Genomic DNA, 15635 nt, shown 5'->3' with positions numbered 1-15635 from the left:
AATGGCTTAATGGTTCCTTACAACTGCTGGGATCCCATATGGATACCTATTCATGTCCTGTCTGATCCACCTCCCATCCAGCTCTCTGCTTATGACCTGGGGAAAGCATTAGAGGATAGCCCAAAGCCTTGGGACTTTGCATTCACATGGGTAACCTAGAACAAGCTCCTGGCTCCTTGCTTTGATCACCTTAGTTCATGCAGCCACGTGGGGAGTGAACCAATGGACAGAAGATCTTTCTGTCTCTCCTTCTCTCTGTAAATCTGCCTTTCCAATAAAAATAAAATTTAAAATACATAATTTTTGGTAGGGTGCCAAGAGTTCTTCAGTCGTTTCTCAAGGGGACCTGAGCTCTTCCACATTGAAGGAACTCCAGAACTGATGTGGCAAGTGACTGTGAGGATTAGTTTGCTTTGGTTCACTTGAGCTGTAACTTTTCTGTTTGTATAAATCAAGTAAGAATTTAGCAGGATATTTACCTATTGAAACTTCTAGAAACACCATTATGAACTAGCTAGTTCCACAAGGTCTATATTTCAGTCTGATTTCACCTTGCAAGTCAGAGGTCATATACATTATAAGTCAGCCACCTTTTAGACAAGACTCTGGGTTTGCTTTTAAGCAATCTTTGCCTCATGACTGTAGGAGGTAAGTCCATGTCAGGGTTCATGCAGAAGATTTCATGTCATTTATGCTTTGCTTGACCTGGGATTTCAAATCCTTAGGCTCATCCTTTTCTCTCATTAGTTTATTTTTCAGTAACAGAAGCAACCAGTCAATCTTACATACCATATAAGCCATCACTCATCCTTATTAAACGGGGCTTGTTCAGGAGTATTCAGTGGAGATATTCTGTGTTTCTATTTTGTCAGATAATGCCATGGATTATCAGGTGTTTTTTTCGGTACTAAAATTAAAAATATTAAATTTAATCAGAGTAAAGACCCAATTCAGAAACTCCAGAGTAGTTCATAAAATTAGAGAAGCCTAAATTTCTGTTCCCCTAGAAACACCTAGCACTAATATCTGAAAAGACAAACTATATATGGAGACACAGGCTATTATATGAATAAGAGGAGATGATTAACAAGTGTAAAATTAATGCAACTTCCTGCTTCTACGTGCTACGAAGTTCTAATGCCTGCAAGTTTCAGCTTTAGAAATCCAAAGGCCTGTGAATAAGAAAAGTTAATTGTATAGGTTTTAGTTCAAGTATAAATCTAAAGGTGGGAGAAGACCAATATCCCAACTTAAAGATCACAAGCTGAGAAAGTAAGTTATTTGTTGATCAACATATTATTTTTTTCAGATCTTCCATAGGTTGCCTGAGGTTAACCCACATTGAGGAGGACAACCTGGCTTAATCAGATAACTGATTGAAATACTATTCTCACCAGACACACACAGATGCAGCCAGAATAATGTTTAATCAAATATTTAAACAAATGGACATACAAAGTTAATCATATACAGTTTATGTTTCTTATGTCAAGGTCGTGGTCTGAGAAAGCCCTTTATTGAAATCACTTATGCAGATCATTCGGTAAAATACAGATAAAAACCAGTAAGTCTTCACTGAGATAATACTAGTAAGGACAAAAATGCTCATGTTCAAAAGATGGTATTGGGATCCTTTCTAAGAAAGAGATCACTGTCAATAAAACCCTTCTCATGTGCTTATAATACTTACAGACATGCAGTTACATCACATTACTAATATGTTTATGTTACTAGTGGCAAATCGCAGAAAGATGGAGTCCTGAGAAGGGTGTGGATCTCTTCTCATCCATTAGATTTTCCACCAAGTCACGATGTCTTTGGGGCGTTTGGCAACACACATGCCTATCTTTCTTTACTGTGGTTACTATGCTAGTTTTTAATCCTTTGAATCTTAGAGGATATATGTGTAGAGCTGCTAATCAGAGATAAGTATTTTAATGCCCTACTGGTAGCGAAATTAAGTACTCACGGCAAAATAATGACGTATCAGCTACATTGTTTGGAGCAGAAGTTAAATCGGCAGGATTACAAGTTTGATTCAGTGGTATAACCAACTGGACTTCACTGGAAAAGCTTCTAACAATCTCCATGCCCACATCAGTTTCCTCATCTACAGAACAGAGTTTTTGTGAAAAGTAGATAATGACCGCACAGATGGTATTTAAAAGAATATCTGGCAAAGAAGGAACAGGCCGACAGCAGAGGGGCACATGGAGACCAAAGGACATAGGAAAGCAGTGGAGAAAGCGGTGTTGTGTAACAGTGACCAGATGCCCCCAGTGGAAGTGGTGACCTCAACTCCACCAGAGGCCAGAACTCCACCAGCAACCAGGTGGGAAGAGGAGTTCACCAGGAGCTCAGTCGGTGAACCCAGATAAAGAACTGCCTGGGGCCCGGCGGCGTGGCCTAGTGGCTAAAGTCCTCGCCTTGAAAGCCCCGGGATCCCATATGGGCGCCGGTTCTAATCCCGGCAGCTCCACTTCCCATCCAGCTCCCTGCTTGTGGCCTGGGAAAGCAGTTGAGGACGGCCCTATGCATTGGGACACTGCACCCGCGTGGGAGACCTGGAAGAGGTTCCAGGCTCCCGGCTTTGGATCGGCGCACCGGCCCGTTGCGGCTCACTTGGGGAGTGAATCATCGGATGGAAGATCTTCCTCTCTGTCTCTCCTCCTCTGTGTATATCTGGCTGTAATAAAATGAATAAATCTTAAAAAAAAAAAAAAAAAGAACTGCCTGTCCTACTGCTTTGTTTGAATTGACCAGGATCAGAGAGCAGCAAAACCCAAAAAGGCAGTGTGGGAACAGCTGACCTCTCACAGGAAACTCTACAGGCCAGAAGAGAATGTAGCAACACATTCCAGATTGTAAAAGCAAAAAATTGTCATAAAAAGAATAACTTACCCAGCAAAACTTTCTTTTGTCTTTGGAAAGGAAATAAAATTCTTCCACAGAAAAGAAAAACTAAAAAGAGTATGTCTCTTACAGACTTGTCCTACAAATGATACCTAAAGATGTTCTCTTGACAGAGAAAAGGAATAGCACCCATCTAAGCCAAAGGCAAATGTGAAGAACATCCCAGTAAAACAGCAACAGAAGAGTAAATCAATGAACAACCTATTGCTAAAATGACAGGAATAAATTACCACTTATTCACATTATTCAAAGTACTCATTGATGGCTTAAATTCATCAATGAAATTTCATAGGTTAGTGGACTGGATTTAAAAACAAAACCCATCTATTTGTTGCCTACAGGAGACACATATCACCAACAAAGATCAGTGGTAACTATATCTCATGGATTTTTCACGTTTTTGTTTTTATTTTCATTCCTTCAAAAGTTTTTTTTTTCCTCATTAAACTTGTCACAGACTCATAGGTCATACGGTAGCATTGTTTTCTTCAAGAAGGTTCTAATTTTCTTTTTCATTTCTTCAGCGACATATTGCTGTATGTGTCTGTACTTTCAGGTCAAAATGGACTCCCAATGAAACTGTTAAATATATCTTGATAATAGCAAGCTGGACTCTCTGCCATTGTCCATGCCTGCTATGATGGACTTATGACAGTTTATGAAGAACTATACTATTGTAATAATATAGAGGAACTCAGTGAGGAGGAGGAGATCTGAGAAGGGGGTAAGGGAAATGCCAGAGCCAATAGAATTGTATCATAAAATAATAATAATAAAAGGAAAAATTAAATTAAAAAACGAAACGAACAATTTCAGAGAAAAAAATTGTCAAAACTAACAAGCGACCAGAGACCATTATCATAGTGTGTTCCAGACTAGCAGTCAGGTCCTCTCTTCTCCAGTATGGGCCTTTGACTTATTAACCTTCAGGATCTTGATCCCTCTGGGGATTCTATGACTCTGTGACTCTATGGTTCTGTAATTCCAAGGCAAAGCACAAAAATCGCCAACGTTCCGGAGAGCCTTGGGACAGGAAAACAACATGGTCTAGACTGAAGAACTAGCTAAATCATTTCCCTCCATTTCAAAATACCAACTACACCACCATGACGTCAAGAGAGACACACAGTCCTGTGTTTCTGGTATTTCCTCCAGAGATCAATGTCCCGGATTATCAGCCAACGGGCATGACAGCTACATCTTATGAATCCCAAAGCACTCTGGAGAAACTACTAGTTGCAAAAATGAAAGTCTCAGGGGTAAGAATGACCACATTTGTGTCCTACCAAGAGTGAGAAAAGGATAGAAAAGAAATACATGATGACAGAAGTATTTAAGGTAGTGAGGAATTCCAACTTCTATTCCAAGGCTATTCAAAAAGTAAGGATTATGTTTCTATTCTAAGTATGAATTAACCAAGATTTGCAAGCTCCTTCAAGTCATTCTCCCAAGAGATTATGACATTTTTCTAGATAGTTTCCAAGAAAAAAAGGAAAATGAAAACCTAGTTGACAACAGTAAATAATATACTAATGTCCTGGGTTATTGTACATTTATAATTTTATATTTTCTTAATCAAAAATAATTCACAGATTGACTATATGTCAAATATGTTTATATTTACACAGAGTCTTTTGCAGGGGCTCTTAAAATAACATAAATACCAATCTTTTCATTCATCTATCTGTTCACTCATGTGTTCACAACGACTTGGATCATTTCACAGCTCACTATATACCAGATACAGGAATTCAGAGAGGGCCCAGGAGCATTGCTCCTTTCCTTATTTACAAAAAAAGGATTAACTGCCTTTTTACCAAAGTATCTTCTAAATGGAGGAAAAGCTACCATTTTGCTTCTGCCTCACCATGACTTCTTCCTTTCTTTCCAGACTCTCCAGATCCTGTTTGGAATTATGATCTTTTCATTTGGGATGATTTTCCATTTCTTCTTTGTAAATCCATATCCAAGGTTTCCCTTTATATTTATTTCAGGATATCCATTCTGGGGTCCTATTTTTGTGAGTATAATGAATCAAGTTGAATTTGAAGCCAATGGGGATGTTATGAGATAAGCTGGTTCACTTATATGAAATGTTTTGAAGAGGAGGGGGGATGTGGAATAAGCCCAAACATTACCATTTAATTCACCAGTTATTTCTGTATTATCCCTGACCCTTGAAGTTCCTCCCAAGTTGTTGCTCTGTTTACCCACTCAGAATTAGTTACTATCTATGATAAGCCAGACATGGAAAGGAAGGCAACCAGAATCCACAGGTTAGTACAAGAGGCTGTCCTTCAGTGGGTTCCCATTTGAGCAAGAAAAAAAAATACACAAATGCAGTGTGATAAACAGCTGTCATGTATACGCACTGAATGTGTGTGTAAGTAAAGCAAAAAATTCTTAGGCAGTCAGAGTGCCTCTCAAGCTGCCTTTTGATTTGCACAAGGGGCATTTAGTTTAGAATACTTTATATCATTCAGTGAACATTAATTTAGCACCCAATTTAGTGCCAAACAATAGGCAGGCTGTGGAGATTCATAAAAGGGCAGTCCATCTTTCCACCACATGAGATGGGTAAGAATAGACGCAGACACTTCCCTCTGCATAGAAAGGATGCTGATCAGAAGCATTTTCAGTTTGACTGAGTTCTGAAGGGTGAGTCAGGTGAGGACACACACAAAGGATGGGAGTAGGGAACTCTGGGTGTCAAAGATGGGGCTACCGAAGGAGAATCGAGAATCGTGAGCGAAAGAATGAAAGTATGGGAAAGTATTTTCTTACTCAGCAGACTATAAGGATTCAACACACAGAGTAAGGGTGGAAGCGATGAGGTAGAGAAATATTACCACATTTAAACAGGGGTCACGGTCACCACATTTGAAGTTTTCACTGGGTAAGATGCTCCTGCATTTGCCTTAGTTCCATTTGCCTTCAGAATTACCAGCACATCAGTTCCAACTCCCCCTTATGCTCCTGTCCACTAAGGACACATTATGTTATAAGACAGAATTGATCTTATTAACTATGAACTAATTGGACATCTTTCTAACACTGTCAGGGCTGAGTTAACAATAGCTGTTAAGAGGAAAATGGATAAGAGAACTAAAACTTAGTGGAATTTTAAAACCTTTCATGTTCAAATGATTCATTTCAGCTACAAATGATTTCTAATCCAATATTTTGTTCACTAATCATTTGTGAACAGTCACATCATCTCACTGCCCTGAGAACTGTGAACTCAGGAGGACACAGAAAGAAAATGTTAAAACTCCGTCACTTCAGCTAAAGATGTTCATCACTAAAATATTTGTTCTTTTTAACAGTTCATTAGTTCTGGAGCTTTGCTAATTTCACTAAAGAGAAAAATGACAAGACCTTTGGTGAGTTATATTTCTTAAAACTGCATTATTTTGAAATAATTTGTTCTAACTTTGAAAATGAATTTGGAAAATCACTACACCACTAGCAATCCCACAAGGTGCCAATGATATGCACCGATGGCATTTTCTTTCTATCTCTTGTGTCTGAAAAACATTTGCTAAGTCATCCAGCTTAGAGGAGCTCAACGACTTATCCAGGTTCCCCAATCAATTAATGATAGAGGAGGGATGATTATTCCAAGAACTCAATCATTAATTCTTCCTGAAAGTATTTGTGCTATCTAGTGCATACCAGACACTTTAATAGGCACTAGTTTGTTTGTCTTATATGAAAGACACACTATAGACAACCTAAGCATAATCTGGAAAGGATACATTGCCAGGTGTGCATTTAGCCAGGTAGTAAAGATGTCCATGTCCCCCATCAGAGTACCTGGGTTGGTTACCTGGTTCTGGCTCCTGGCTCCATTGTTCTACCAATGCAGACTCAGGGGCAGCAGTGATGGCTGAATTAATACGGCTCCTCTTCTCACATGCGAGACCTGGATTGCACTTAGGTAGCATCTGTCTATTTTCTCTCTCTGAAATGAAAGCATTCAATTTTTACAGGGTTAAATTTTCAATGAGTGTAAAATTGCAACTTGCACATAAATTATAGTTATCTTTAGTGATTAAAGGAGATCAATGTCAATAAATGGTCTTTGGCAAAGAACATCTTCTGTAAATTAACCATTAAACATAATAGGTCTTAAAACTGTAGATGGGTCGTGAATTTTACCAGAGCATCAAAATATGATGCAATACAGCCACCCGAGTACCTCCTTTGTTTTGTGTGATCTCCTATCTCCAGCTAGTAAGAATTAATTTAGATATAGAATGGGAGGCACGGAGGAGTTGTTCAAGTTCACTGGATTCCTTGTTCTGTGGACAAAGGTCTGAAGTTCAATGAAATGAAGTGGATTGCATATAATCACCCAGCTGGTGTGTGGCATGGCAAAGCACGTAAATCCTGCTCTCCAGACTCTCCATTCACTGCTTTGTCTAGAGTGAGTCATTGTGTTGTGCTCTTATTCTTTTTCAGATAAAGGCAGGCCAAATAATGAATTCTCTTAGTGCCCTGGGAGCAGCATCTGGAATCGTTCTCCTCATATTCGGCTTTCTTGTAGACCAAAACTACATCTGTGGCTACACTGGAAAAAACGATGAATGTGATGGTACTACTGTGCTATTCATTGTAAGTTTATCATGTTTCTAGACTAAATAGCCAATGATATCTTCACATTTATTTTCACCATCTAAATCATGTTGTAGGTGCACATGTATTTTTAAATTCATCACAACACGTGGAGTCTTTAATACTTGATAAATATTACACTAGGCATTGTGAAATTTTAAAAAGCCTACCTTGAGAATTCACATATCAGCAAAAGACACAAGTACAGAAGTAGTCATAATGTATAACCCAAGGTACATTAGAGTCCCAAGAGGACAATTCTTCCTTTTATTAAAAATTTGATCTATTTAGTGAGGCTGGACTTCTGCAAAAGCTTAGTGGGCTTAAAACAGGCATTTATGTCTACTCTTACTAAAATTTAAGTAAATGAATGTCCAAAGCATGCAGGCACATGAGAGAAAAATAAATACAAGACATCAAAAGTTGCTAAGAAAATGAAGTAAAGGGGGTCAACAGAAATAATATATGATAGACTCTAAGAAATACTAACATCTGAATTGCCAGACCACAGAAAGCAGAGGTGGAAAGCAGAAAATACAGTTTGGTACTGGTAATTATGAAGTGGAAAATATGAAATGACCTTTCTCTAAAATAACTAAGCTCCTTTATTAATGGGATTGGTTGGGACTACTAGATCAATTTTTAGATGAGAGCCAGTAATTTCAATTTTATAAATGAAATGCTGAAGAGTGACAAAGTGGCTTATTTCTTAAAGCCATTTTGGCAATATTGCCCAATTTAGGATCCAACCCACATGAGTGAATGAGAAAGGAATTAAAGCTCAGAGTATATAAAATATAGGAAGCCCTAGAAGATGCCTTCTCCTCACTTAACTAGGTTCCTGATACTACCACATTCCTCATGCAAGAACAACACATCCAAAATATCTTGTCCAATAACAGTAGAACCATATTGCCTAAATAAAGAGAATAAAACAAACACATTTGAGACATTTTGGCTGCAAATCAAGTCCCCTAACATATTCCTCCTCAACCCCACTGGGATTTTCATCTTTGATCATTACAAATAGGGTGAGTCAAGAATGCTTAAGACTTGAAGTTGGTCCTGGTGTTTAACAAAATAAAATCAAAAGCTACAAAGGCAAGGACACACAACAGTCTCAAGAAAGTCCCACCAAATTTTCCATTCACAACTACCAAGAAGGAGGTGACGTTTGATGCAGCAGTTAAGCTGCAACCTGGAATACCTACATCCCACGTCAGGATGCTGGAGTCCCAGCTCCACACTGATTATAGTTCCCCACGAATGTGTATCCTGTGAAGCAGCAGCTCATGCTCCAGTACTTGGGTTCCTGATACCCACATGGTAAACTCAGCTTGAATTCCAGGTTCCTGACTTCAGCCTGGCCCAGCCTTGGCTGCTGCAACCACCTAGAAAGCGAACCACAGGATGGGAGTAATCTGTGTTGGTGTCTTCCTCCTCTCTGTGTCTGCCTGCCATTCCAATACACAAATGAAAGCTTTTTAAAAATTACCAATGGCACTTCTGCTATTTAGGTTTGCTGAACAGTTTAATTTTTCCAAAGAAGAAGGTAAAGATTTCATTAACTTTAGATTTTTGGCAATTTAAACATGCTTTAATATTTACAGTACTCACAAAAATAAGAATCTAGACCTAGCACATACATCTAGTCTAGCCTAAAATAACAGAATACATATTAGGAAAAAAAGCATGCTCCAGATTAAAATTAAGGGTGAAGTCATACAGTGTATGCTCTAGGCAATAAAATCATACACAATCAGAAAATAATTCCAAAACCCCTTATATTGGGTATATAGCAAGATGTACATGTTCAAGTTTTATTTGTGAAGGAAAAAGATACTCTAGAATTAGAGGAAAAGAAACCAGCCCTGACAAAACTAAAAATTCATTCTTAAATTATGTTGATCAACACATACTTGCAAGCAAAATCATTTCTAGAGCAAAACAAGATTATTTACATATCTATCATTTTTCACACATAATTTTTGATTAAAAATAATACTAGTGATGCCAGAAGACAAGAATGAAAGACAAATAATAAAACACAAAATTGAATACATATGGCAGTTATGGATTTAACACAAATAGCTACGGATATTATTATGTTCAAGAAAAGGGAACAAATTAGATAATGTTTCCAGAAAACTGGCATAATAAGAAAGTATCAAAATGCATTTTAGCATTAAAAATTGTGATGTCTGATGTTAAGGGTTCAACAGATTGTGTTAACAGCACACTGAGAATATCAAAAATAACTGGTCAGGAAGAGAGGCAGTATAAAATATGAAGATGAAAGTACAAAAAGCATATGATAGAAAAATAGGAAGAACACATGAGACAAAATTATTTTAGTGTATATTTATATATTTAATTATAAAACAAGAATGGCAGCAGATTAAGCCATGATCTGCAGCCTTAGCATGGCTTAGGAGCGTTGGTTCATCCAACTCCCTGCTAATGCACCTGAGAAAGCAGAAGATGGCCCAAGTGTCTGAGTCTGTGCTACAAACTGAGGGTCCTGGAGGGGATTTCTCCTTCTGGGCTCCTGGCATCAGTCCAGTCCAGCTTTATCCATCATGGCCATCATGGGATAGGAACCAGTGGGGGGAAGACAGAATGCTTTAACTCTCTCTGTAACTCTGCCTTCCAAATACTACAGTATATCTTTACAAAATTACAGAATAAGGGATAATACAGCAAAACCAGTAACTGAAGACATGATCACCAACACTTTTCTGAAAAGCATGAATGACAAAACATACATTGGGAGCTCTATGAACCACAATGGAACAATGCAAAGAAAATTGCTGTGTGTAGTCATACTGCTAGAGGAAAAAAGCCATGAAAAACCTTGTAAATATCAGTGGGAAAAGTAGATGGATTGCATCACACACATAGGTGCTCAAGGTCAGTAGTTGACGGACACTCAGTTTGGAGATCTGTTGGAAGCAGAAGACAATGGAACGATGTCCTCAAAGTGCTGAAACGACATGATGCCAACTTGAAATTCTGTCTAATGAACAAGTCCTTCTAAAGTCGAAATAAAGATATCAGATAAATGATTGAAAAATATGGCACTGCACCAAAGGAAAATTTTTAGCAGGGAGAAAATAATAAGCAATTAAAATACAGCAATTCTGAAAGCAATACAGACATCTAAAAACAGAAAAATGTGAATGAAACTAAAGGCATGTTGAATGTTTAAAAATAGTAATTCTTGAATTTAAAAGTGTTGGAAGAGAGAAGGAATGTAAACAGGATTGAAGCATTTTCTCAAATGCTAGTACAATCAAGAGTGCAGTAAGGGGGCTGGTGCAATGGCTCAACTGGCTAATCCTCCCCTTGCAAGCACCAGGATCACATATGGAAGCTGGTTCATATCCAGGCCGCTCCACTTCCCATCTAGTTCTCTGCTTATGGCCTGGGAAAGCAGCAAAAGATGGGTCAAAACCTTGGGACCCTGCACCCATGTTGGCGATCTGGAAGAAGCCTCTAGCTTCAGATCAGCTCAGCTCTGGGTGTTGCAGCCATTTGGGGAATGAACCCATGGAGGGAGGATCTTTCTCTCTGTCTTTTCCCCTTTGTAAATCTGCCTTTCCAATAAAAATAAATTAATATTTTTTAAAAAAGGAATGTAGTAAAGGCATTAATTCATGGCACCTATTTTAAGTCAAAGAGGTAGTTGGTAATTTCCATGATTATCATTAAAAGGATAGTTTTGTAATATTGTACTCTGATTAAACGAGATTGCCATAGTGAATTTTTAAATTGTGTGCTTTTTACAAGAGACATTTATACTAATAACAAGAAAGTAGACATAGAACAAATAGAATTACCACACCTAAGACATAGGACTTTTATAGTGATAAAAGGGTCAGTTGACAAAAGAAAAAAAGTTGCCATAACTGATTCAAAACAAGTTCTCATCACACCATGCTGTAAGAACTGCATTAAATGACAAAAAAACATAGCTTTTAAAATATCAAATTGAAGAAGGTGAGATAGAAATTAAAAATACATGAAGGATAAAATAACAAAAATATTCATACCAACTAAAGAATTCTTAGAGACAGCAGTAGTTTTAATTACAAACATTGAAAAAGATGGAAGACTAAAAATTATCTAAATATTGAGTTTCAGAAATTATAAATTGAAGTTAAATGAAAAGGAAATTAAATGACAATGAGATTAGAATTAAATCAAACAATATACAAGACAATATAACGCAAACAATACAATCAATAAAGCTAAAAGGTTAATGTTTAAAATGAGTGATAAATTGCTAAAACCCTGGCAATTAATCAAGAAGAAAGAGAAAAAGTAGATTAATCAAATCAGACCCTAACAAAAGTGAATCACCGTAAACATTTTAATTGTTAATATTAAGGGGATATTTTGAATAGTCTTACAAAAATAATGTGACACGTTAGGTGAAATTGACAAATTCCTTATAAAATTCATCTTTCAAAACTATGTCAAGTCCCCTGCCAGAATATAGCATGAAATAGAACGCTAATTACCCTGATGTGGAGTAGAAAATGACATTTGTAATTTTTGAAGCTTTCCAAAAAGAAAGAAAAGAAACAGCCTAGATACAGCTTAGTTCTTCAATATTGAGGAAAAATACCGAATTTAAATAGTTTCAGAAAATTTTCAAAAATAACATTTTCAGTTCACCTCTATGTGTGAAACTGTCACAGTGTTGATACTAAAATATGATAAGCACATTATTAGAAAATCGTAGGTAATTACAGCTTGCAAATTTTGTGTAGAAGTCTGGAAAAAACAATAGGAAATCAAATTTGACAGTATATAAGAGAATATATCATTACCAAATCAGCTGTTGGTGGAGGTTTAAAAACTGGAAAAGTACTTTTAATGCAGATGACACAAAATTTTGTAATGTTTCTATGCAGAGAACGCATATGACCAATAAGAAATGGCACAATTTATAAAAAAAAATAGTATGAAGAAGTAACTTAAAATGAAAAAAAAAAAAGCAAATCCAAATGGCACACTTGGAAATACACACATTGAGTAGCAGGCAAATGTCAGTGACAATAGACTAATAGTTACAATCATTTAACCGGCATAAAAAAATAGAAAACTTTCAGACTTACCAATGTCAGGAACACGATGAAAAGAATGTGAAGAGGATGTTATTACATTTGTATATATCAGTGGTAGAAATATAAAATGATACTTATATTTTAGAAAGCTAGGAGATTCAGAATTAAGTGAAGAACATGCTTCCCTTCAAAGCCAGGTTTTATCTCCATAGAAACTAAATCATCTGAATACTAAATATATATGTATAATAATGATACTATCCAGAGTGGTCTGACAAACAAAAACGAAAACTCAAAAAGCAAAGGAGAAATAAACTAGTTTCTGTCACTGAAGAATCAATGAATTATGGCAAATCACAGCATCAATGTAGCCATGAAGAACCGTTTGGCTCTAAAATGAGTGCTTATTTAATCTGTGATTACACGATAGAAAACAATGACTATAGACAGAATGTTAATTATATTAACCCCTGCAATTTGATGCAGAAAATATAAAATTCAGGACTCAGGATATTGGTGCTATGGTAAGGCTGGTACCAGATTTAGTCCCCATTGTTCCACTTCCAACCCGCTACCATCTGATGGGCTTGAAAAGCATCAACAGACAGCCAAAATACTTGGGCTGCTGCCACCCAAGCGAGAGCCAAAGAGTTCTGGGCTTGTGGCTTCAGTCTGGCCTAGAACTAACCACCAAGAGCATTTGGAAGATGAACCAGGATGGAAGATAGCCCTCTGGACCTCTCCCTCCTTTGTAACTCTGACTCTGCCTTTCCAATTAAATAAATAAGCAAGCCTTCTGAAAATTATCCCCCAGAATATTTAAAGACTTAACCAGCCTAGCGCTAGTACACATTTTCTGGACTACTGACCACAAGGTGCTAAAATACAAAATACTTTAAATCTCTTTGAGATTATATATATATATATATAAAGATGGTACCTGTAGTCCAGTTTCCTTTTCATGTCTTTTTTTCTGCATATTCTTTTTTTGCTAGGCCTGTATAAACTTCCATTTTTTCCCTTCCGTTTCTTCCCTGTTCTGCTTTAGCCTCTTTTTCCACCACCTTCTTTTTCACACACCACTCTTTTCACATACATTTCTTCGCACTATTTCTTTATTTATAAAATGAAAGTTTTCTTACGCCGAATTTAGAAAATGTATTGCTTGTGACTTTTTATAAGAAAATAACACGATTTTCTGTGCCAGGCGAGGCCAGGTTATACTGTCCTCCACTAATTTTACGCCTGAGCACCAGAAAACTTGACAGACTTACAGATTTTCCTTTGCCAATGTCATGACTCTTTGTATCTTTTATTCTCGTGTTATAGGGAATCTTGATTATGTTGATGATCTTCACCATTATTGAATTCTTCATTTCTCTGTCCTTCTCAATTTTGGTGTACCACCCAGATGATGACTGTGACGAAACTTGTTGAACAGCATCGTGAGAATAAAGATGTGTTATAATCTTATTTAAAGGAACACAGAATCCTAAGGGTGACAACTCCTTGAGTGAAGGGGAGTAACTCAAGAAAGGCAGATCTGGGGACATTTTAGCTGATAAAACACACTCTCATCTGGCTGCACCATCTCCCCTCGTTCCCAGATGGAATCGTCCACTTGGTACCATTGCTTCTGTTAGTAATGCCTGCCTTACAGAGCGGCAATGTGATCATTCTGTACCAAGATCAACTCAAGGTCACGGGCACCTAATTTCTCTGGTTTATGGAATTACTGCTGACTTCCAATAAGAGACTAAATACAGGCCGTAGCTCTGTCTATATTGTGTGGAAGTGTGAGTTTGTTGGGGGAAAATTTAGCCTACAGCTTTTATGTCATTGCTGCAAGATCACCAGGTCAGCCAGAAGCACAACGATACTGAAAGTGAGGAGGTAGTAGCGTGTTTCAGGCATCGCAGTAAGTGTTGCTTATGCTAATCATTTAACCTTACAAAAATGCTAAGACATAAACTGTAGTCTTCTATTAACCTTACAGACAAGGAAGCAGAAGCACAGAGCAGGTCATGTGGACACAAAGTTTGCAATGACAAGGGCACTGTGCTAATACACCATCTGGCTCTGAAGACCATCTTAATCCCATTGCCAGCATTTCTTAGACCATTTTGTTCTTTGAATCCTTTCATATCTTCAAAATTATTAGGACTCGTCATATGATAACATGAACAACAGTTTACTGAAATGATCATATTTTAGAAAAGAAAATATTTAGTGTAGCGAATGGCACTGCTTTGTATTTCTACAAATCTTAAATGCACTAGTTCCTAAAAATGACAGCATATGCAAATCATCTGAAGAAATTTTGCAAACCCTAGTGTATCACTGATTAAATCAGAATATAGTGAGAGGCACACTTTGGTAGTTTTTCAGGACTTTCCGATGATCCCAAAACTAATTTTGGGAGCTACTGGTTTACTCTCGCTTACTGGTAGACAACTGGGTTCTTTTGTGGTTTTTTGCTTTAAATCTGTTGTGCTATCTCCTGATCTGAGGTCTATGGAGTAAAAAAAAAAAAAAAAAAAAAAAAAAAAAAAAGAGCAATGTACAGGAAAAGTATTACTGTGTTAAGTTCAAGTACTACAGGAAATCCATCCCTAAAAAGTTCAAATACTACAGGAAATTCCCAGACCTGTGGTAATTTTAGCAAGTGCTGTCTTAGGTTGTCCTCCACTGACTGAGTTTCTGCTAGTTGTTAGAGATATTACCGGTACCATCTCATTGTCACCTCACCCTCTGTGGGTCAAGGCTGCATTTTTGTCACAGACAAGAATGCTGAACTTCAAAGTATATAACTTTCTTGAGCCTACAAAGGAACATGGAGCTAGAATCAAGAGATTAGGCAGAATTCGAATCAAGATCCCTATATCCAAATCCAATTACATGTTTCTGCTTTTAGCAGAAAAAATAAACTAATATATTCAAAGAAACAGACAGGTTTTCATCTCCGTAACAAGCTAGGAGGAGCTTGCGTCAGCACATGTGCCAACGTGAGCAAAAGCAGAAGAAAAAATGTGG

The 15635-nt window shown here is 37.3% G+C and overlaps 1 protein-coding gene across 1 annotated transcript; it reads left to right on the top strand.

Moving 5' to 3' along the window:
* The first annotated feature begins 3905 nt into the window (after positions 1-3905).
* On the top strand, positions 3906-14075 carry LOC101536180 (membrane-spanning 4-domains subfamily A member 5). Its single transcript, XM_004585469.3, has 5 exons — positions 3906-4172; positions 4805-4933; positions 6240-6296; positions 7378-7530; positions 13932-14075. Exons 1-5 carry the CDS (start codon positions 4020-4022, stop codon positions 14037-14039), a joined length of 600 nt encoding a protein of 199 aa, XP_004585526.1. The 5' UTR covers positions 3906-4019; the 3' UTR covers positions 14040-14075.
* Positions 14076-15635: the final 1560 nt, after the last annotated feature.

Source organism: Ochotona princeps, chromosome 4, assembly GCF_030435755.1.
Source record: "Ochotona princeps isolate mOchPri1 chromosome 4, mOchPri1.hap1, whole genome shotgun sequence".
Lineage (NCBI taxonomy): Eukaryota > Metazoa > Chordata > Mammalia > Lagomorpha > Ochotonidae > Ochotona > Ochotona princeps.
The sequence above is the reverse complement of the archived record's forward strand: the minus strand, read 5'-3'. Positions and strand labels throughout refer to the sequence as shown.

Coding starts and splice junctions, on each gene's coding strand:
- LOC101536180 (XM_004585469.3), top strand. CDS start 4,020: ATGACGTCAAGAGAGACACACAGTCCTGTGTTTCTGGTATTTCCTCCA. Junction 4,934..6,239: donor CATTCTGGGGTCCTATTTTT/GTGAGTATAATG, acceptor TCTTTTTAACAG/TTCATTAGTTCTGGAGCTTT. Junction 6,297..7,377: donor GAAAAATGACAAGACCTTTG/GTGAGTTATATT, acceptor ATTCTTTTTCAG/ATAAAGGCAGGCCAAATAAT.